This window comes from Biomphalaria glabrata, chromosome 15 (genome assembly GCF_947242115.1).
Source record: "Biomphalaria glabrata chromosome 15, xgBioGlab47.1, whole genome shotgun sequence".
NCBI lineage: Eukaryota > Metazoa > Mollusca > Gastropoda > Planorbidae > Biomphalaria > Biomphalaria glabrata.
Genome location: NC_074725.1, coordinates 25,666,863 through 25,688,911, shown reverse-complemented (window position 1 = coordinate 25,688,911; position 22,049 = coordinate 25,666,863). Strand labels below are relative to the sequence as shown.

Below are 22,049 nucleotides of genomic sequence, written 5' to 3'. Positions count from 1 at the left end.
ATTCTGGAGATTTTCAGGACTTTTTCGTATATTTTGCAATTGAATGAGATTTCCAGGAGCTCCTGGTAAATCAGGAGGCAGCGTGAAATCTGTTAAAAGTTAAAAAATGGTTTCATAAGTTACACCTAGAATTAGCGCGGGTCCTATGAAAGTGCGGGGCCCACTGCGGTCGCATAGGCATAAGGTCGGCCCTGCAAAATAGCTTCGTATGCTACCCCGTGGGTCGACTTGCAGGTAAACTAGATTCTTCTTTGAGTCTATTGTTTTGTTTTTCATTTTGATAGAAAGTTCTCCTATATATCCCTCTCTCATGCCATGACACGTTCTATTGGCTTCAATGAAGGACATATATACCAATGTGCAGCCCAGGTAAACAAAACTGAATATTCTAGTGATCAAGATGAACATGTTTTCTTGTTGTTTCTAGAACATCGCAGAATTGATCCATGCAGAGAGAAAGATGCTCCTTTTTATTTTCCAAATTCTTTTTGTATGACGCATATTTTACACTCAATGCAATAAGTTCCAATTTCTTTTGTGGTCAAATGGTGGGGAAGGGGTGTCTGGGGAGAAGGTTCTTTAAGCGCTAAGCAAACACATCTCTTGTGGGGATTCGAACTCGAGCGCCAATCGGTTTGTGCCACTCATCCACCCATTCTTGTGGGTCAAAGAGTCTGATGTTAGGATTCCTATCATTCATATTACGGCTTCCAGTGTTTGCTTTTTTTTTTTTTACTTGCGAAGTCAACACTTGAGAAACAAAACTTGACCACATCGTGAAGCACTCAAGAAATGTCAACTAAAACGAATATCCTAAAATTGTATCGTTTTTAAAAGTTTGTAAGTATATAAAGTTATATGCAAATTTTACGTTTCGCTATCCACGAATTTACACCTATTCTCAATATATATCTACAATTAGAAACTGTATTTTGAAAGACTTCAGCTATTTTGAATAAAAGTTTCCAGTTGAACTTCACTTGAAAGACGAGACTTGGCAAGGAGTTCTTCATTTCATATCAGTCTCATCAATAACAAGGCATTCAGTTGTCGGCTATTTTCTCAGCCAATTCAGTGTAGGTCATGACCTTGATAGTGTCTACATTTCGCAAGTCCTAACATCTCATATTTTTTTAAAAAAAGGGTATTTAATCCAATCCATTTATATAGATATCTGTTGAAATATAAATATATTTAAGATTTTTTTTTTAAAATACAGTAAAAACATCAAAAATTCTGTAATAATCATTTATAATCTATCCAACAGCCATCTAAATAATCTAGCAATATCCAACATCCATCTAAATTATCTAAAAATATCCTAATACCCATCTAAATTATCTTGTAATATACATCTAATTAAACTATCTAGTAACATCTAATTGCTATCTAATTATCTAGTAATATCTAATGGCCACCTAAATTATCTAGTAATATGTCGTAGCCATCTAAATTATATGTAATAGCCATCTAAATTATCTTGTAATATCTAATAGCCATCTAATCTAGTAATATCAAATACCCATCTAATTTATCTAGAATATTTAATAGCCATCTAAATTATCTAATAATATGTAATAGCGATCTAAATTATCTAGTAATATCTAATAACCACCTAAATCTTATCTTATCTTATCTTATATAATACAGACGTTACTTCAAAAAAGAAGATGATTACGTCCTACGCGTCATGCATTTAGTCATGCATATTAACCAATGACTTAAATTCTGCCAAGTCACTGGTTTTCCTGGCTAGCTCAGGCAACCCATTCCATGCTCTAATAGCACTAGGGAAGAAGGAGTATTTGTACAAATTTGTCCTAGCATATGGGACGAGGAATGTGCCTTTATCTTTGTGTCTTTCAGAGTATTTTAGTAAATTTTGTTTTTGTATTTGAAGATAATGGTTCAGTGTTTTATGTATAATTGCTACTTTACTTTTAAGTCTTCTGTCCTGAAGGCTTTCTAAATTTAGTGATAAAGGTGTTACTCTAGTCAAATGTGAATATTCGTTTGTTATGAATCTCACTGCTCTATTTTGTGTCTGTTCCAGTTTCTTAATGTTTTCTTGAGTTAAGGTTTCCCAAACGGAGGATGCATATTCTAATTATCTAGTAATATCTAATAACCACCTAAATTATCTAGTAATATCTATGTAATAAGAAATAAAGGAACACTGAAGAGTAACCTAAAACAAGGCTTTATTAAACTAGAACGACACATGAACTGACGAAAGAGACTTGGACAGTAGCACACTAGATCAATGTTGTGAACACATTCTCACGACGTTACACAAACATAAACAAATAGCAACTATTTCACCACATTCACCCCGCCTAGAATTAAAATAGCAAGTATAGTAATATAGTAGGCCAATAGCATAAATAAAAGAGAATGCCAGTGCCTGTAATACAATAGATCAATAAATAGTGTCGAAATTTCTCTTGTAAACAATAGTGAATGGTGATGCAAAGAAACCTAAAAACCAGTATCTGTTGTATGACTTATAAACAATTACTAGTTTCTGTTTTAAATATTACAAATAGTGTAGTAAGTAGACATGTACGTAAGTAAGTGAAAAGTAAACTCTAATATCAGTAGCAAGAGATAAACAATGCCAGTTTATGTAGAACATATGTAGTGCAATAAAGGAACAACTCTAGACTCTATAGTTCGGTCTGGTTCTTCTCTCTCTCAAGTTGTAACGGGGTTGACTATCCTGTTCTACAGTTTGGGAGTCACTAGTGAGTTCCTGAGCGTCAAGTGGGGTATTTTCAAGAGGAAGCGCTCGGAGGTCCTCAGAGCCTACCAGGGGTTCTTTCATTTCTTGTATCACCGTAGGGGTGTTGACTGGTACTTCCGTGTTTTGAGTTTCTGGAGGATATTCATTATCCTCACCCTGAGGGAAGAACGAAGGTTCACTTGTTGTTGTGGATGGGGAGGGGGTGGGAGCCAAGCGTCTTAGAGAGACCGTCTCCTCTTTACCGCTGGGCAACCGTACGACAGCATATTGGGGGTTGCACATCAGCAATTCGACTTCCTCCGTGAGAGGATCATACTTTGAAGATCGGTTCTCTCTTCTCAGCAACACTCTACCTGGGCTAGATAGCCAAGTGGGGATAGATATCCCGAAGGAGGATTTTCGGTTGAACCGGAAAACTCTTTCATGTGGAGTTTCGTTTGTTGCCGTAGATAGTAATGATCTAATCGAGTATAGGGCCTGGTTCAAGACAAGCTCCCATCTCGAGATCGGGAGATCGAGGTCTTTCAGTGCTAAAGTAACAGCGTTCCATAGAGTTTTGTTTAGTCGTTCAATTTGTCCGTTGCCTGAGGGATTAAAGGCGGTTGTTCTACTTGTAGCTATTCCCCTCTCGTGCAGAAAGGATTGCACCTCCCTCGACATAAAGGACGTACCTCTGTCAGAATGGACGTACTCTGGCATCCCAACAAAGGAAAACAGCTGATTTAAACACTTTATGACAGTGGATGAGGACATATCGGGACATGGGTAGGCAAATGGGAAGCGTGAGTACTCATCCACCATTGTTAATAAGTATTTATTGTGAGTAGCAGATGGGAGTGGCCCCTTAAAATCAATGCTTACTCTCTGAAATGGTTGGGTAGCTTTGATGAGGGTGCCTGAAAACTGTTTGAAGAATCTAGGCTTCAGTTCAGCGCAAGTTTTACATTGGTTTACCATTTTGCGGACGTCCTCGCAGGAAAAAGGTAAGTTCTTGGTCCGAACGAAATGGAGGAGTCTCGTGACCCCTGGGTGACAGAGGTTGTTGTGTAACAGTTTGAGGTCTTCTCCAGTCATTGCTTACGCAAAGTGGTTCCTTGAAAAGGTATCCGCCGCAGCGTTTTGTTTCCCGGGTCGATATACGACGTCATATTGGAAACAACTAAGCTCCAGTCGCCATCTTTGAATCTTTTCGTTTTTGATCTTGCCCTTGTTCTGCTGGTCAAACATAAAAGACACTGAGCGTTGATCTGTAACCAATGTGAAGGGTCTACTGATAAGGTAATGTTGCCATTTTCTCAGTATTAGTGAGTGTTCTTGAAAAGAAGGCGACAGGACAGCCGTCTTGATTAAGAGTGGCGGCAATCGCAATGTCAGAGGCATCTGTTTCGACTGTTAGTGGTCGATTGTAGTCTATCGTCGACACAGCAGCGTTTTCAAGTTCGTGTTTTAGCTGTTTAAAAGCTTGTTGTACTTGTTCAGGGGGAGGAAAGGCTTTGTTGTTCACCAATAAATGGATCTTGTTGGAGAAATTTGGGATCCATTGAGAATAATAGGACAGTAGTCCAATCACCCGCTTTTGTGATTTCATGTCTTGTGGTGGAGGTAGGTTTCTCAATGCTTGAAATCTTTCGGGGTCTGGTCTTAATTGCCCTTGTGAGATTTCGTAGCCTAGGAGGCATACTTTATTAGTCGCAATAGCACTTTTATCATTGTTGAAGGTGATACCGTACTTTTTAGCGGCATTGAGAAATCTCTGTAGATTCTGGTCGTGGCTAATGGAGTCAAGTCCGCAGATGGTAACGTTATCCACGTAAGCGAACGTGTCCTGTAGCCCTGCCTCCTCAATTATTGTGTTGATCGTCCTTTGAAATGCGGCGACTCCGTTTGTCACTCCAAAAGGAATGCGGCAAAACTGATAAAGTTTTCCGCCAGCCTCGAACGCCGTGTACTGCTTTTCATCATCCCTGATAGGTATCTGGTGGTAAGCGCTTTTGAGGTCAAATGTACTGTACATTGAGTATTTAGATATTTCCTGCACCAGTTCATCCACTTTTGGCACGGGATACGCGTCGAGGTAAGTGAATCGATTGATGGTTTGGCTATAGTCGATAACCATTCTCTTTTTGTGCCTTTCATTCGTTGTTACAATTATCTGGGCTCGCCACGGGGACGTGGAAGGCTCAATAATTTTGTCAGATAGAAGTCTCTTGATTTCAGTTTGAATGAATTTGGAGTCAGGCATAGAATATTTTCTAGATTTAGTGGCTATGGGATGGCAGTTAGGAGCCAGATTAGCGAAGAGGCGAGGGGCTTCAACTCGTGCAGCTTTCAGCGTACAGACCTGGAGAGTGCTTCGTTTTCCTTCAAATGGGATCATCAGTTTTTCGTGCTGGCTGATGAAATCTAGCCCTAAGATTACATCAGATACTAGTCCATCTAGTAGTGAGAGCTTAACACTTTCATATTGTTCATCTTTGTACTTTATTTTAGCGAAAATATGGCCGTGAGTAGTGCGAGAAAGATGTGTAGAGGCCATGTAGATTCTGTTTCTGGACGTTTCTAATTTCCATTTGTACCTTTTAGCAATTGAAGAAGATATATAGCTTTCACTGCTCCCCGTATCTACGAGAGCCTTCAATGGTACTCCATTGACGAGTATTGAAATAGTAGATTTAGTAAGACCGGACGCTGGTGTCGATGCCCAGGAAGATCCAACGGTTGTAGTCCGAGACGTGTCATCATCTGCTTTCACTATGGCTGAGGTTGTAGATTTGAGTGTCTGTCTGGTCGATTTACAGACTTTCTGGAAATGGCCCCTCTTACCGCACAAGTTGCATGTAGCGTCACGGGCCGGACATCTAAAGCGTTGATGTGGGCTGTTTCCACAAAAGAAACATCTTTTACTAGTCGCCGCACTCACCTCGTGTTCTACTTTTGTCGTTGGAGAAAGGCTCTCCTCGTCGGCGCTAGCTCCACAGGGAGTTTCAGAGTGGATGTTATACGCCATGGAATGGTTATGGGCATATTCAAGTTGTCTTGCCTCTTCATAGGCGCACTGTAGAGTTAGAGTAGATTTCTCTAAGAGTCGCAGCCTTATGCTGTTTGAAGCCAGTCCAGTAATGAAGGCGTCTCTTACGAAGATATCTCTGTGTTCTTCAGCGGTGACAGCTTTGAAGTCACAGTCTTTGGCCATACTTTTAAGCTTAAGTAGGAAGGAGTCAACGGTTTGTCCGTTCTCTTGTCGACAAAGAGTTATCATGTGCCGTGCAAAAATTTCGCTTTTAGGCTTCACGTAGACATTTTGTAGAACTTTGATTGATTCTTCGAACGTTGTACACTCACTTATGTACTGAAATACGCTCAAAGAAACGTAGTTTTCTAGTAATTTCTTTTTGTCAATCTCGCAATGAGAGACTGAGGAGATGAAATTCTCAAATGTTCTCAGCCAGTGCAGCCACTTCTCGGCAGCCGATGGCGAGCTAGGCTCTATGTCTAGCTCTTTTGGCCTAAATAGACGTTCCATTTGTATTACTACTTTTACTTACAGACTGAGAATAGTGTTGAACGAAAATCCAAAAAAGATACGTGAGGCACATAGATCCATGGAATTGAAAATTTCTAGTTTAATAAATTGTAATAAGAAATAAAGGAACACTGAAGAGTAACCTAAAACAAGGCTTTATTAAACTAGAACGACACATGAACTGACGAAAGAGACTTGGACAGTAGCACACTAAATCAATGTTGTGAACACATTCTCACGACGTTACACAAACATAAACAAATAGCAACTATTTCACCACACTCAACTTGCAGATATCTCGAGGAAAGCGGAAAGACATTGGGTGTCACAATGGAGAAGTTGATTAGATCAAGTCACTTTTTGTTATCCAAATGTCAAAACATTGTCACTCTGTCTGTCTGTCTGCCTGTCTGTCCGTTAAAACTCCTCGTGTACAAATCATTGCTCACACTTTCCAGTCTCGCGTCATGTTGATTCATTGTCCATGACATGACATGAAGCAATACAAATATCCAATCACGTGGTCAATTAATCGTAATTCATAAATTTTGTTTTAGATGGAAAATTGAAAAAAAAATTGATGCAATTTCATTAAATATAAGCGAGACCTTTGAAAAAGTATTGGACAATGTTTATCTATGCTTTTCGACTATTCCACAAGCATCCAGAGGTCATCCATATATTTTTCTGAGATATTTTTAGCCATTCTAGGAAGGGTTAGCAAATTCCTGAATCATGACTTTTCTGTTTTTAATTTTTTGAGATAAATGTCCTCTGTTACCTCCCCTCGCTTGTCTTCTTGACTATTTGTTGTAAAACTTACATCTATAGTCTAAACATCCTTAGTCACTGATTGATTTTGTCATGAAAACTATTGCCTTTATCTATCAATATAAAATATGCCATTTTGGGTTTATGTCGCAGTACATAGTGAATCCTCAGTTTCTAAAATAATTGAAGACAATTAAACAGAACACAGTAGCTCTGCCAAAATTGTTTTGTTGAAGTCCCTTGTGGGCTTTCTCCATTGAGCTCAACACGTGGACACTGCTACAAAGAAAGCGTACTCCAGTCTCCAATGTAGCTTTAGAAAAGACAATCGATCTATAGCCTCGTGACTTCTCCTAGCTTGGTTTTGCTTTAAATATTAGCTACACATATCATGTAAATATCTATGTTTACCACTGTCTATCAGTATATATAATGTGTATGTATATACTATACATACATTTATATATACAATGATTTTATTTCCCCCATTTACTGAAGTTTTGGCTTTAACATCGGTCTAGTTTTCAACCCTGTTTATGGCTTCACTTTTCCTAAAGATATACACTCAAAGCTTTATACATTTAACAACACATATCAAAGAAACTTTGTTTTTAAAGATTAATTCATATTTTTGTTTAGTAGAAACTGGATCCTATAAAATAATTGAAAAGGAAAAAAAAAACCTTTAAATATTTGAAAGGGTTATGGATGATTCTTTTTTTCAAGAAATATTTCCATAATGTAATATTATCTGGTGTATTAAAAAGATTTCTAACATCTTGTTTAACATGCTAGATTTTTCCAGCTATCCCTGTGTTTTTCCTTAGTCATATTATGTCCATTTTTTTTTTGACCAGTTAGAAATGTTTTTTTTTACTTTTATGTTCTCGAACATGATGGTTCATCTCAGACTGAAGCCTTTTCTCTGCCCCATAAGCCCTGTGTGTCTAATTATTCCTGACACTAAAACAATGTCACTTAAGATGCCAGATGAAATAGCCTCCTATTCCAGTTAAGTTGCTAATGGTCAGAAATAGTTTTTTTCACCCCCAAGCCCACATTTCTTTTTCAACAAAATCCCAATCTCCCAATCGATTTCTCGCCAAAGAATTTTTCTTTATTTTTTCTCCATGTTCCTTGATTCATTTTAAATTTAGCTTATTTATAAATAACGTCATGGCAATAGTTTTTTTTCTCTGCTTTTGCTACAGACTTACTAAGCAAAGGCATTACATTTTTTTACAAATAATTTTTTTTTCACAAGAGAACACACAGTCTAATTCTAGGTAGTAAATGAGTTATTGACATTTCTTAGTCCAAGGAAACAAAAAGATAGATGGCAAAAGAAAAAAGAAACATTCTAAAAGAAAGACAATGAAGAGATAGTAAGAGAACAGAACAATGACGAAAGAAATTTGATAGATCAAAAATAGAAGCAAGAGAAATGTATGTATTTAATTTGATTATGTATGGACTTGCTATGTAATGTTCTTTACAGAAAGCGACAGTATTATGAAAATATGGTCTACATTCAATGGAAGTAGTTGAAGTCAATATTTTGTAAAACAAACTTTTGTGTGTGTGCGTGTGTGTGTGTGTGTGTGTGCGTGCGTGCGTGCGTTGCATGCACGTTGAATAGAAAACAAGTGCCATACAAAGTGTAACCATCTTTTATTGGAGTGCTAGATCTGAAGATGTCTTGATGTTACGATAAGATTGTTATAGTTTAGTGTAGATTTCTATTTTAAACAATTACTGAACACTCAGATGATATTGTTATGCCGGAGATTCAAATGAAGACTATCAATGCAGAACAACGAAGATTGGGAAATAATGAATACAAAGCTTTAATTCTGAACTAGGAATCACTTGAATAAAATCTATACACTGTACAATGCAATTAAACAAGTCAACTGACTTCGTTCAATCTCTCGACTACAACTGACTTCGTTCAATCTCTCGACTACAACTGACTTCCCCGTCCTTTCCAAAACGTTTTATTATCTCCCTCATACTATATTTACAAACAATAAATCTCGCTCCTTTTATGGAATTAATTGGCCCGCTTCTTTTCCAAGAAAGCATGCTTGTTCCCGTCGACTATTAACCATGACCTTGCTATTCAGAGACTTGCAGAAAAATAAAAATAAATTTAATGCAACAGCTGCTTCACCCTACGTGACACAAAGTGATTTACAGTTTAGATGTAAGAAGTAGGAAACGTGTGGACTTTACGCATTCGTTACCTATCTACCATTTTCCAAACAAACTGAGCCTACATCATTCTTTATTTTATCACGTATCAATTTCAAACGTAACAAACTCATTTGTTTGTTTTCCTCATCATCATCATCAAACTCCATTGGAGTGAGGGCTTGTGAGGCTCAAATCCTCTCTTGCAAAAGCCCTGGACAGAAACCCTGTTGTCTTGCGTAGTGCATACATGTCACCATACAGGTCGAGAATTTTTTGTTTCCCAGACCTGTCGAGACGGAGATCAGCAAGTCTGGGGCAGTCAAACAGAATATGAGGCACGGTTTCCTCTTCTTCCTCGCAGCGGGGGCACCATGAATCGAAAATTGGCCATAGCCGTGAGAAATATGAGCCAATAGGACAGTGCTATAGTAGCTTGCTCAGGCCTGGAAAGCCTCCACTACGGGGAAGTGCGGTCAGGGCGCCTCATGCGCTCCCAGACTCCACGGGCTTTTTGGGACTTGTCCCAGCACTCAAACCACATTTCCATTTCTGTTTTTTTATTTTATTTTTCTGTTTTCCTATTCTCTGATCATCTAATTACGTTTAAACATCTACAAAAATATTCTTAAGACGCTAAATTTAGTTTATGGATTTCACAGCCTTACAAAAATGTGTAAATGAGTGTTATGTGTTATGTTAGTAACATTATTACGAGATGTTTCATCACCATATAATAAGATAAGCAGAGTGTTACACTTATATTTTCATATTTTCATAAGTATTTGAATGGGAAGATGTCATGTTTGGGTAGATGGCGTCCTGGTCGTGCAACATACGCTCAGGACTGTTGGTTGCTTTTCTCGAAGGTTCCATGTTAGAGCCCTGACAGCTGCCATCCCCCTTCGTCCTGCGGGAAGTCTGGGCTAGTATTTAATTATCTTCAGAATGTGAAGGAACATATTGAACATGTCAAACATTCTACAAAACATTATAAAAACAGTCTTAATACTAAACATTGTTCTGTTTCCGACATTCGTGACTATTTGGTAGTCTCTATGTCAGTATATGTCCGCAGTGATAGCAAAGTTCCACTGAAAACTGAAAGGTAGAGCTAATTATAACTTTGACAAAAAAGTACAAATTGACAGTCAGATATAAATACACACCTACAATCACAGACACACACACATACACACACAAACAGACACACACACACAGAGGCTGTGCACGTCCCTTCCTCCAACCCGATACTCTGTATTGTCTCTCTATATCTCTCTATGTCTCTCTATGTCTCTCTATATCTCTCAAAGTCTCTCTAAATCTCTCTATGTCTCTCTATATCTCTCGATATCTCTCTATATCTCTCTATGTCTCTCTAAGTCTCTCTATATCTCTCTATATCTCTCTTTATGTCTCTCTATGTCTCTCTAAGTCACTCTATATCTCTCTATGTCTCTCTATATCTCTCTATGTCTCTCTATATCTCTCTATATCTCTCTATATCTCTCTAAGTCTCTCTATGTCTCTCTATATCTCTCTATGTCTCTCTATATCTCTCTATATCTCTCTATAACGCTCTATGTCTCTCTATATCACCCTATATCTCTCTATGCCTCTCTATGTCTCTCTATGTCTCTCTATATCTCTCTATGTCTCTCTATCTACTACTTGCTTACCTCGAACTAGTTTACCTTATAACCTCATTGCTTTACTTCATGGTACAAGATGTGTGCTCTATGATACGCAGGTCTTGGGAAACAAACGACATTTCTTGTCTAGAATCTAGAACCGATGCAGTCTAGCTCTTCTCAACATTTACACCTCTGGCTTTAATTTAAGCCCCACTTGAAGCTCGCTCTTGGCAATTGCAGCAAATAATTACATGTCAACATTTTTTGTTTTGTCTTGAATTGTATCTAACGTGTCGAGAAGGGATAATAGATTGAAGCCAAATTTTTATTTGCTTTGAATTCCAATATTAATGTTCTTGTTTTAGTTTAATTTTCAAATGTATTCAAATAATCTCGTTGAGTGGTTTCCCCTTCCCTTTGAAAGCCTACTTCTACTGAGGACATTATTTATTCTAAACCTTGTCTGTAATACTTGGAGGAACAGAAAGAGAAGCATTTAAGTGCTTTGTAGAATGAAACATGTACGTTTTAGGTATTATGTGGATATTCCAATACAGCGGCTTGTTTTAACCTCCCATGCAAACAACTCCCACACACACACCTCCCATGCAAAATCCTTCATCACATACAACTACCACGTACACACCTACCTCTCAGTTGGGGATATCTGTTTTATTATAAGCGTAATTTTATTTATTCAAGGTATCCTTAGTAATGTAGAGTTTGATTTGGAGCCAACATACCCAGAGCTGTGCGAGTTTTACTCTGAGCCATCATTTGGAGGTTTGCAGTTTCGCAAGTTCACCATAAAATCTTACTACCACATACATTCCACTTTTGAAATGAGGCCGTAGTGTTTCTTACGCGTTAGATCTTCTTATGATCTCAACCCAGCAATATAAGATTTCTCGCTGGGTCTTTCAGTCTCTGCCACGCATTTTCTTTTAGTGTAATGTTTGAGCTAAAAGCGCCTTTGGCGTCATCGGAAAATGTTTTTGCTGTAAAGTTTTGGGCTAACTTACAATTATAATGTTTATCCTCCAAGTTTTGAAATAGCAATTTTTTTTCGTTCTTAAAATTTTGAAAACCTATTTCAATACAAATAACTCATTACAAAACAAATAAATTTTAACGGATTGCTAGTAACCTATATGTTCCCCTAGTTATGTGAATCCTATAGGACAGTTCATCAGCTGAATATATATTTTTGTTTCAGGTTACTTCCCTATGAACCCAGAAATTTGTGTGCTGTGGGTGGCCAGTGATGTCTTGATGTGTTCAGCCTCTATCTGGCACATGTGCACTATGTCCATGGACCGATACTTCACACTGAACTACCCAATGAGGTATGGGAGGAACAAGACCAGGAGGATGGTAGCTGGGAAAATCCTCTTTGTCTGGATCGTCTCTATGGCCATATCTACACCGGTATGCATCCATGGCTTCATTGATACCTCTATTGTTTACAACGAGGGGATGTGCGTTCCAGTCCTGCAGAACTTCCTCATCTATGGCTCCATCTTTGCCTTCTACATCCCTTTACTTATCATGCTAGTTACCTACGTTCTTACTATCCGGATACTCTGGAAAAATCAGAAGAGAATGAGAAACATTGATAGGTCGGATCTAAAGCCAAGGTTGGCGCAACTGACCGCCCAGTGCACAGGCTTCGCCATTCCAAAGCTATTGACCAACTTGCGGAGGGCCAGCAGATCGCCGTCCGTTTCACAAACGCCTTCCCCAACGCCAAAATGTGACACCCGACTGCTGAGACCACAGCGAAATGCTGGCGCCTGCGGTGGACATATCAACGCAACGTTGAGTGATTCTGATTTGAAGTCGTCTGCTAGGAGTACCAGCAGGGTTAAAGGATCCATGAACTATTTATCTCCTCCCACACCGAGACCCTGTCTTCCTAAGACGACGCCCATGTCGGCTACTACGGACACGGAGGATAGTGAGACAGAACCGAATTACTTTAGCCTGTTGCATTCCTTTCATTCGTGTCGCTCGCTCTACACTCCAGTCAGTATGTCCTCCGCAGAGAAGTCTTTATTCAGACATCTTCAGAAGAAGCAACTTTACCTTAACCAGCAGCAGAGTCTCAAGCTACAGCAACACCGCTCGCCCAAAACGGAAGACTCGTCTCCGTCTTCACCGGACACATCATCCGGTAACGGCAAACCATTTACAGTACCACCAGGGAGCGGCAAACCATTTACAGTACCGCCAGAGAGCGGCAAACCATTTACAGTACCGCCAGAGAGCGGCAAACCATTTACAGCATCGCCAGAGAGCGGCAAACCATTTACACCATCTAGCGCAGCCGTATGCTGCTCATCACCGTTGGTATCAGCATCACAGCTCAATACATCTTCACCCACATCGCCACTTTTTGAAGAAGCTCAAAACATCCATCAGCCCTTACCATTAGCCATCGCCAACCCAAAGCACTCCACCGCTATCCCTCCCATCACCCGAGCCACAGACAGTACAACCAAAGTGTCCGACACTCGACACAGCGAAGCGACGTTCTACAAAAAGACGCCGAAGAAGAAGCGCTACTCTAAAAGATGTAAAAAGCGTCACGGAAGCCTGACGAGTGAACAAGGCAAGCCAAACAATCTCTTAGAAGTGCCCGCTCTGTCTCTGAATAGACGAGTACGTTCCAACAGACAGACGAATGATCTCCCAAACGTCTTGAGCTCTGCCAAGTCTGATACTCAGGTCTCCCAGGCTGGCCGGGGCGTGGCTTCAGAGATCGGTCTCGACAACAACGCGTCCTACTCTTTGTGTCATAGCAAGATGAGTAAAGATTACAAGTCAGTGGAGTGGGACAGGAGATATTTTCAGGTGAGTGAGATAGATAGATAGATAGATAGATAGATAGATAGATTGATTGATTGATTGATTGATTGATTGATAAAGATTAAGAGAGAGAGAGAGAGAGAGTTGATATAACCTATGGGTAGACTAAACTCAGCGACCTAATGATATCTTAATTAATGTGAAGTTGTATTAAGTTGGTATGGCATACATTGTGTTGTACAGTTGTATTAAGTTGGTATGGCACACATTGTGTTGTACAGTTGTATCCATGAATGATGAGTTACAAAAGGATAAAGCCTCAAGACATTGAGAACTGCGTTGTTATAAGCAGCCAATTTATCAGTAGTATATCAACCACATAGAGAATTCAGCACTCAATATATCAAGTATTATCTTATATAATACAGATGTTACTTCAGAAAATAAGATGATTACGTCTTACGCGTCATGCATCTAGTCATGCATGTTAACCAATGACTTAAATTCTGCATAGTCGCTGCCGAGAACAGACGCAGACGGCGAAAAGAAAATCTGAATCGACCATCTGTTTGCCCTGGATGTAGCAAAAAATGTAGGTCACAGATGGGGCTGCGCAGCCACGTAAATACTGCATTCCTCACTGTTCTTCGATCTCGAAGACAAGCCTTATTATTATCCACAGAGAGAATTAAGAAGTCAATATATTTTATACTTTTTTTTATAGCGCAACATTCATGCCTACAGCATGCTCAGTAAGCTATGGTCCAATCTCATTTGTGAACCATTAGGGAGGGGCGTATCTGGGAGAAGGTATTCAATACTGCCTTTAGGCTCTCAGTAAATACAACTGTGCTCGAGTCGGGTGTTTGTTTGATAGGTAGCCAAGCCAAGCCCTCTCGGCCACACATCCCACATTGTATATCAGATTTACATCATCCACAGATAGAATTCAGTAGATAGAGTTCAGATTATTTCCAATATTCTCATATTACATTTCCTGTCAAAATATCAACTCTGTCAACAAGGGAAGAAGAAACTAAAACTAGATTATTAATGAGACCAAGACAAAAGTGGATAAGTTTTAAGTAAATAATAAACAGTCTAAAGTAAAGTGCTACAAGTGAGCTGTGACTAATAGTTGGGAAACACAGACCTGAACATGAAAGGTAAAGTGAAAAGAAATAAGTTCAATTCAAAAATACTTGTGATAACAAAATCGTTTACAAGAAGTGAATTTGCATCCATTATTCTGAACCAATTTTTTAATGACTCATAATTTAACCAGATCTGTTGTGTTTCACTTTGAGACATTAAAATAAGATAATTTTAAAGAGTTCATTGTTAGTTACAAATTTGTAGGTTGTTTGTCGAATTGCAACTGTGCATGATATTGTCACGGGCTTTCGCATTTCAAAAGATATTTTAAAAAACTAAATAAAATTTTTCAACAAGCTTCAAACGGAAGGGGCTAAATACATTGATGTCAACCATTGTCAACATTGTTCACTTTTAGCATGTGTAAAAAATAGAAGTACTACTCAATAAGAAGCTTCTCTTAGTTTTGCTCAATGTTCTCTTTTCACTTACGTCCCTTGAAGGGTCCTATTGGAACTCATTGATACCAAAGTTCTAGTCCACTTTGACGTCTGCAGTGGCGCGGAGTGGAAATAAAATGTTTCCTTGTTTCTTGATGTGTAAGAAAAAGTATTGCATAGCAAAAGTGAAAACTCTTTCAAAAATAATTTTAGAATTTAAACAATCGAACGATTTTGTAACAGATCGATACTAGAGTTAGTGACAGATTGTGTCATTATTTTTCATTTTGCTAATCTTTTAATTATTTTTCTCCAGATTCAAGAAGAAATGGATTTGTGTTTAAAGGGTGAGTTCAGCAGAAAAGACAAGTCCGAGTCCAGCCAAGATCTGAGTGTCAATTCATTTGAAAACATCAAAGTATCTCATGAACACAGGCCACTCACTCAGCCGAAATCTTCTCTTCCGGTCTATATGGCGGACCCGTTAAATGCTCTAAACTCTTGTCCATCTCAGTCCAGCCATTCTGCGCCCAACTCTCCATTGAACAGGAGAATGTCCTTCTCTTTCTCTTCCGACTCCGAGTCATCAGACCAGGAAGTAGAAAATACGTCAGACAAAAACAATGCCGACGAGGATAACGACACGTCGAATTCTTCTACCAACGACGACATTATCACCATACGTCTTCAGCCACCCAGTCCTAAAGGTCAAGCTAACCTTAACTGTAATGTTGAAAATCATCTGGAACAGTCCAAATGCACCAACAAAGATCTTTGCACTGTCACGCTGAGTTCTAATACTTCCGAATGTTACATTGAAATGAACCACTCCAATCATGGCAACGGCCAAGTCTCCGCCAACTACAACAGTTTTAAAACCACTAGTCAGGCCGTGAGCCATTCTTTCGTTCCTTGCTCCAGCACTCAAAGTCTATCGCCCGCCAGTTCACCGCTTCCAGAGCTGGTCATTTCTAGCGAAGGCGAGATGACGCTGGAAGAGACGGACGACACTCTGGACGGAAGCCCTAAAACCAACCGCATTAAACTCCGACGCCCGACCCAGCCTCTTCACCACAATAAAAACCGTTTCAAAAAGAAACACCAGACGGCGAAGTCCGATCAGTTCGGAGACAAATACATAAAACCTCGTAAACGTTCGAGCTTCAAAAACACGTTTCGAATTCATCGTGGGAAAGGCAACTCCAAACATGTCTTGTCCAAGAAAATTGCAAGCAACGAGAAAAAAGCGTCCAAAGTTTTAGGCATTATATTTTTAGTCTTCGTGACACTCTGGACTCCATTTTTTACCGTGAACATGCTGTCCGCCATATGCACCTCTTGCATTGAGAACATTACCCAGGAGATGATGTCCCTGTTTCTATGGATGGGCTACATCGCCAGTTTGGCCAATCCCATTATCTACACAATGTTCAACACTGCCTTCAGGAGAACTTTCATTCGTATACTCACCTGCAAGATTCAGCGGACGTGCTCCGCCAAGAACAGTGACAACCCTTACATGAGTTACACCACCATGTTGGCCAGCGAAAGAAGGAACACTATGACTGTGGTGTTAAGAGACGAGTCCAGATGAAACACTCAGACAGTGCCCTACTTTTTTCTGGACATTCTTGAGAACCCAACGAGTTCAATGGATTTGGATGACTAATTTCTCTTCATGGTTTTAGCTTGGAATGAAAGTTAACAAAGGGAATTAAGTAAATGCGCCATTTGTTTCGTTAGCAAAAATTCCTTTGTGAGCTGCTCCAATTGCAAGAGATTTGATGGCACTAAAATTTCACTTTTTAAAAGTGTTACTCAATCTGGCCACCTACATCAAAATGTAGACTATTAGAAATATAAAAAAAATTATAGCTGTTCAGCTTAATCCTCTAATAGTTCTAGGGAGCTCTTCCGATCCTTCATCAGTTCTAGAACTTAAGATGTTTGTTTCCCAAGTAGGCCTACATCCGGGTACCTGAACGTTTTGAAAACAAGATAATTAAAGCCTCCTACAGCGCAATGACCTGGTGAATCTTGTGTTGGACTTTGTTTCTACAGACTTGTTGGAAAGTATTTGTCAACCTGTGGAGATGAAATGCTGGAAAAAGAAAACCAAGGGAAACATTACATCCTAGGAACACATTGTTAAAGAGGAAATAATTGTGAACTAAATCGGTTATAAAGGTTTGACCACGTTTGACTACCGAAGTTGAAAGGTCACATCACACGATTTACATGACTTGTAGCATTTGATTCTTCCAAGCCAAAGATTGAATGAAAACATTGAACTTCCCACTCACTAGGCACAGCGTTTAACGAGTGCCCAGCAGATACCGAGTTCAACTGATTGATATTTCAACACCATTATACCTGTCATATGATTAATCAAGTGTCATTTAAAGCTTTGCCTCTTAGCTTGTTACAAAATATTGTACAAATATTTATATCTATTTATGTGTTTTTATGTCTTACATGCTCATTTCTATTTGTAAATTTAAAAAAAAAACTCATACATTCTAATATCTGAGAATCGGCCTGAGCTTGTAACCCTTCATGTAATGTAAGTTATTTCAGACTTTGATGGTTACTGTGGGAAAAGGGGAGGGGGAGGTAGAATTAGTAGGTAAAAAAAGTAGATTTGATTCTTTAAATTAAGATGACGAATTTATTAGTTTCTTCTATTTGTCAGGATGTAACAGCTGTGTAATATCCGTCAAACATGTGAAGTGATTTAGACCTAAGTTTATGTTCTGTTCCTTTGTCTAAAACATGGCCAAAGATTTGTCACAGTCCACACTGTGGTCTAGTTGGAAGTGTTCAATCAACTGCTTTTGTAAACAGAACTTGACTCAATCATTCACAACTATAATAACACTATAACAAACAAAACCAACTCATACAAGCACTATTAGATTTAGAACAGCTACTTAATGATGCTTTAAAAACAGCAGATTAAAGGATGCCAACGTGAAAACACAGATCAAACGTTAAGTTGGACTTGGAAGAAGGTTGGACTCTATTATTGTTTTATATTTGTGCAGTCTTTCATACAGTCTTGTCTTTTATTAAAAACGTGTGTGTCTGTGTGTGTGTGTGATTATGTGTACGTGTATATTTCTCAGAGAAGAGTGAGCGGCTAAAACCCTTTAAAAAAAATCTTTCTGTACATTCTAATGTAAATGCTGTATGGCGAAATCAACTTGTTTTGAGTGAAAATCAATCTGTTGAGACTATACAATGTGCTCTAAGGTTTCACACCTTGTACTTCGGCATGGCTAGTTCTGTCATCAAGAAATAAAAATAGACTCTTTTTGTCAGGTTTTTGAGATTATCGAAGTTCTTATCCTATTGACCACAAGCACAATGGATTGGCGCTTTCTAGAGAACATTTTAAAATGGTCATTCAAAAGCTCCGTTTTATTAGAATACATCTAATTAATGTCCATGTTTCACTGCTGATCAGTATACACAGTGTCACATACAAAACTCCTCTTCGGCCAGAACTATCAGGGTGTACGTCTGAGATCTGGGGGGCTAAAGAGAGTGAACACGTGACGTGTCCTACATCTTCTTCACACAAACTCCACGCTAGTTTTTTTTTTTTTTACAGTCGTCAAAAAAAAAAAATCCTCCCTAATACAAATATATACATATGATCCTAAAACTTTAATGCTAGCTTGTCAAGTTCTTTATCCAAGGGAATTAACTACTTATAATGTAATCAAGGAATTGTTCTACTAACAAGAAATAAAGGGCCGAAACTGAAACTTATGTTTGTATACACAAGTGAAACCTGCCTGACCGCACCCTTTTTGTAGAGTGTAACAGAACTTATTGGCCTCATACTCTAGTACAATGTATATAAAGAATAGAGTGGTAGATCCCAGGCATTTAAACAATAGCAAATTAAAAAAGAAAGTGTAGCTTTCACAAATTTAATAAAATAAACCTAACACAATTTATTGCCTCATAAAAACCACCCAGGATGTCGTAAGCCTATTTAGAGGCAGTGGCACTATGAAATACATTGCATAAAAGTAATCTGTACAACAAGAAAAACAGTTCAAAATACATTTTTAAATAGACAATACCTCCGTTGGCGTCTCTGTTTATAATGAAATGTTTTTAAAAAATTAAATGTAAAAAATATCTGGTTCTAATCGGGTCTAGAAGCCCTGATTTTTCCACAGTCAGCTGTTAGAATGACCTATGCGACCAATTCGGCCAGCGGGCTATGCATACTTGTGCAAATATTTATTGGTATTTTCATTATATGGACATCTAGCTAATGACCGAAACTCTATACACTTAGACATCTTATTTCGAACTCTTTAGATCTAGAATCTGGATGACATCTACATTAGATCTACACACAAATATCAGCAAAGCTTAAGGTAATCTTTCAATAAATGTAAAGCAACTTTACCCTTGACTCTATTATCGATACACTACAGCTGACTACGCAATTTTTTTATTCAATAATTCCAATACATACGAAATTCCCAAACGCGATAAACCTTTCAAGAACGCGACAGTCTTTTCCAAACCTATATTGGCTCTAGATCTAAGTGAAGCTCTCAAGCCAAATTTACATTTCCTTATTGTTTTACTCTGAAAAATAACGGTCAAACAAAGTTTTCCCCATGTGGCCAACGAACTAGAAAATATTTTCTCAGCGATAGACATAAACTGTTAAACTTTTAGGAAAATCATTCCAGCCGCTTTTGAGATACGCGACGCGTCCAGGTTCCATGCAGTTTCCTGGAGGTTTCATGAGGTTCTGACTTAAATAGATGTATTTTAAAAATAAAATTGTGCCTATGTTTGTGGATCGCCAGTAAAGAAACTAACATACCAGATTGTTTACACTTTGACGCTCAAAACTTGACGTATGTTCTATATCGCTTTCTTAGCTTCTCTTGGATTATAAGTTAGAAAGATTTGGATAGATTTTTTTTGGCAAGGTTTGAATCGGAAACTTCAAAATAATGTCGGCTCAAATGTCTTACTATTCTGCCATCACCGAGAATCAAATTCTTCTTTTTTTTTTAAATAAAAAATCGAACAACTTAAAATGATCTGAAAATGATCTGAAAATATATTATATGACTTTATGGAAAACAAACAAAAAAATACGACAACAATAATAGATGACCAGGTATACATTGTTTATTGAGAATCTAAAGTTTATGTAACCTAGAGGTCTGTAATTACAATTATTTCACGCTTTTAAAAATTGCATTATGTTAATATTTATGTCTCTTGTATATAACAGTGGTGCGCAGGCGCACTTACTCTGTGTTGTGACAAAGAAATGTACATCAATTATCGAACGCACTATCCTAAATAAGATTATTATCTGTTTCATTGAATGATTCGTATGTGCAATTTATTTTTGGATGACTTTAAACCAAAATATTTGCTTCTATATTTCTAATATACTTCCAGACTTTTTCAATGTTCTATCAAGTGACTTGTCAGATGTTTCATCAGCTTCAACTCTTATATATAATTTGATCCAATCATTTGTCACATTTTATGTCATCTAAATATTAAACATATTTAAACTCATTTACATAGCTACAAATTATTTAGCTTTAAAATAATGACTAATATAATGATAATTAGAGATACAAAGTTAGGTTCCTGGAATACATACTCTTAGGATGCGATATATTTAATCTTCGTAGGACAGAACTGAGTGGAACTTTCTCTCATTAGCTAGAGTAAATTTGTAAAACATGCTGTCTTCATATTACCACCTAGCTATATAAAGTAAACTAGTTTAATGTTCTCTAAGAGTTGTGATTTGTTTCAATCATGCCCATACAGATCTAGTTGTTGACAAAAGTCCTTGAAGTTATTTGGATTTAAATAGTAGAAAAAAAATGTCTACCTTTAGCTCTTCAGTTTCTATGTCTACCTTTAGCTCTTCAGTTTCTATGGCTGACAGTTAACGATGGTCTCCTATGGCCAGCACAACCACCTTTACTCCCCCCCCCCCAATTAAAATATGGAAGGAATGGACGTCTCAAGGTCTTGAAAATAAAGATCGGATTCTTCATCAGATTCGAACTCGTGAACTTATGGATCCTAAACCAATGGACCTGTCTCTCGACCACCTTTCTACCACACCCAGCTCTACTATTGGACTGTTACAAAATGTTTTTGAGATAAGACATCTAGAAATCTTATGTGATAGACCATGTATAACTCTAAAAACTGCTTATATGCTCATAATGGTAGATACATATATATATATATATACTTTTTTTTATCTAAACTAGAAGTGTGGTGATGTACATTTGTGGATCCTTGGGGACTCGACTTGCCAATAATAAATGCAAGAAAATGAACTGGCGTACATACCAAAAATAACTTGTGTTAGCTAGATGGAGTTAATAGACTTGATTTACAAAATCATTAGGATCCATTCATGGATATCAAATAGTATAGGATCTATATTTAGAAAGAAAATGGAAACTTGCAATTCAAGTATTTGTCTCCCATGAGCCTTCCGTACAAACAATATAAACCTCAATGTTTACATTTTGTTTTCTGTACTATTCTGTATGGTTACATCTTTTCTTTGCACAGTTTAAGAAAAAATATTTTGGATGTCATTCGAGTTTATTCCACATTTAATTCGGTCTGTGATACAATCCTCTGATTACTGTATACAATCTTTGACAAATCCAAATGTTTATGTTCAATGTACTTTGTCTGACAATAAATGGATCATTTTATTTTGATGTTCAGTATTTCATATTGCCCTCTTTTCTCTTGTTCAATGTTCAAATGATTTCTCTTGTTCACTTGTTGTTTGAATACATTTACTA

At 37.9% G+C, this 22,049-nt stretch overlaps 1 protein-coding gene across 1 annotated transcript in view; it reads left to right on the top strand.

The window, feature by feature from the left end:
• LOC106060238 (uncharacterized) overlaps nt 1-21,962 on the top strand; it is an 86,917-nt gene extending 64,955 nt beyond the window's left edge. The window contains exons 2-3 of the mRNA XM_013218039.2: nt 12,081-13,717; nt 15,524-21,962. Coding sequence (XP_013073493.2) covers nt 12,081-13,717; nt 15,524-16,801 — 2,915 coding nt within the window. The 3' untranslated portion in view covers nt 16,802-21,962. The remainder of the gene's footprint in view (nt 1-12,080; nt 13,718-15,523) is intronic.
• The last annotated feature ends 87 nt before the right edge of the window (nt 21,963-22,049 follow it).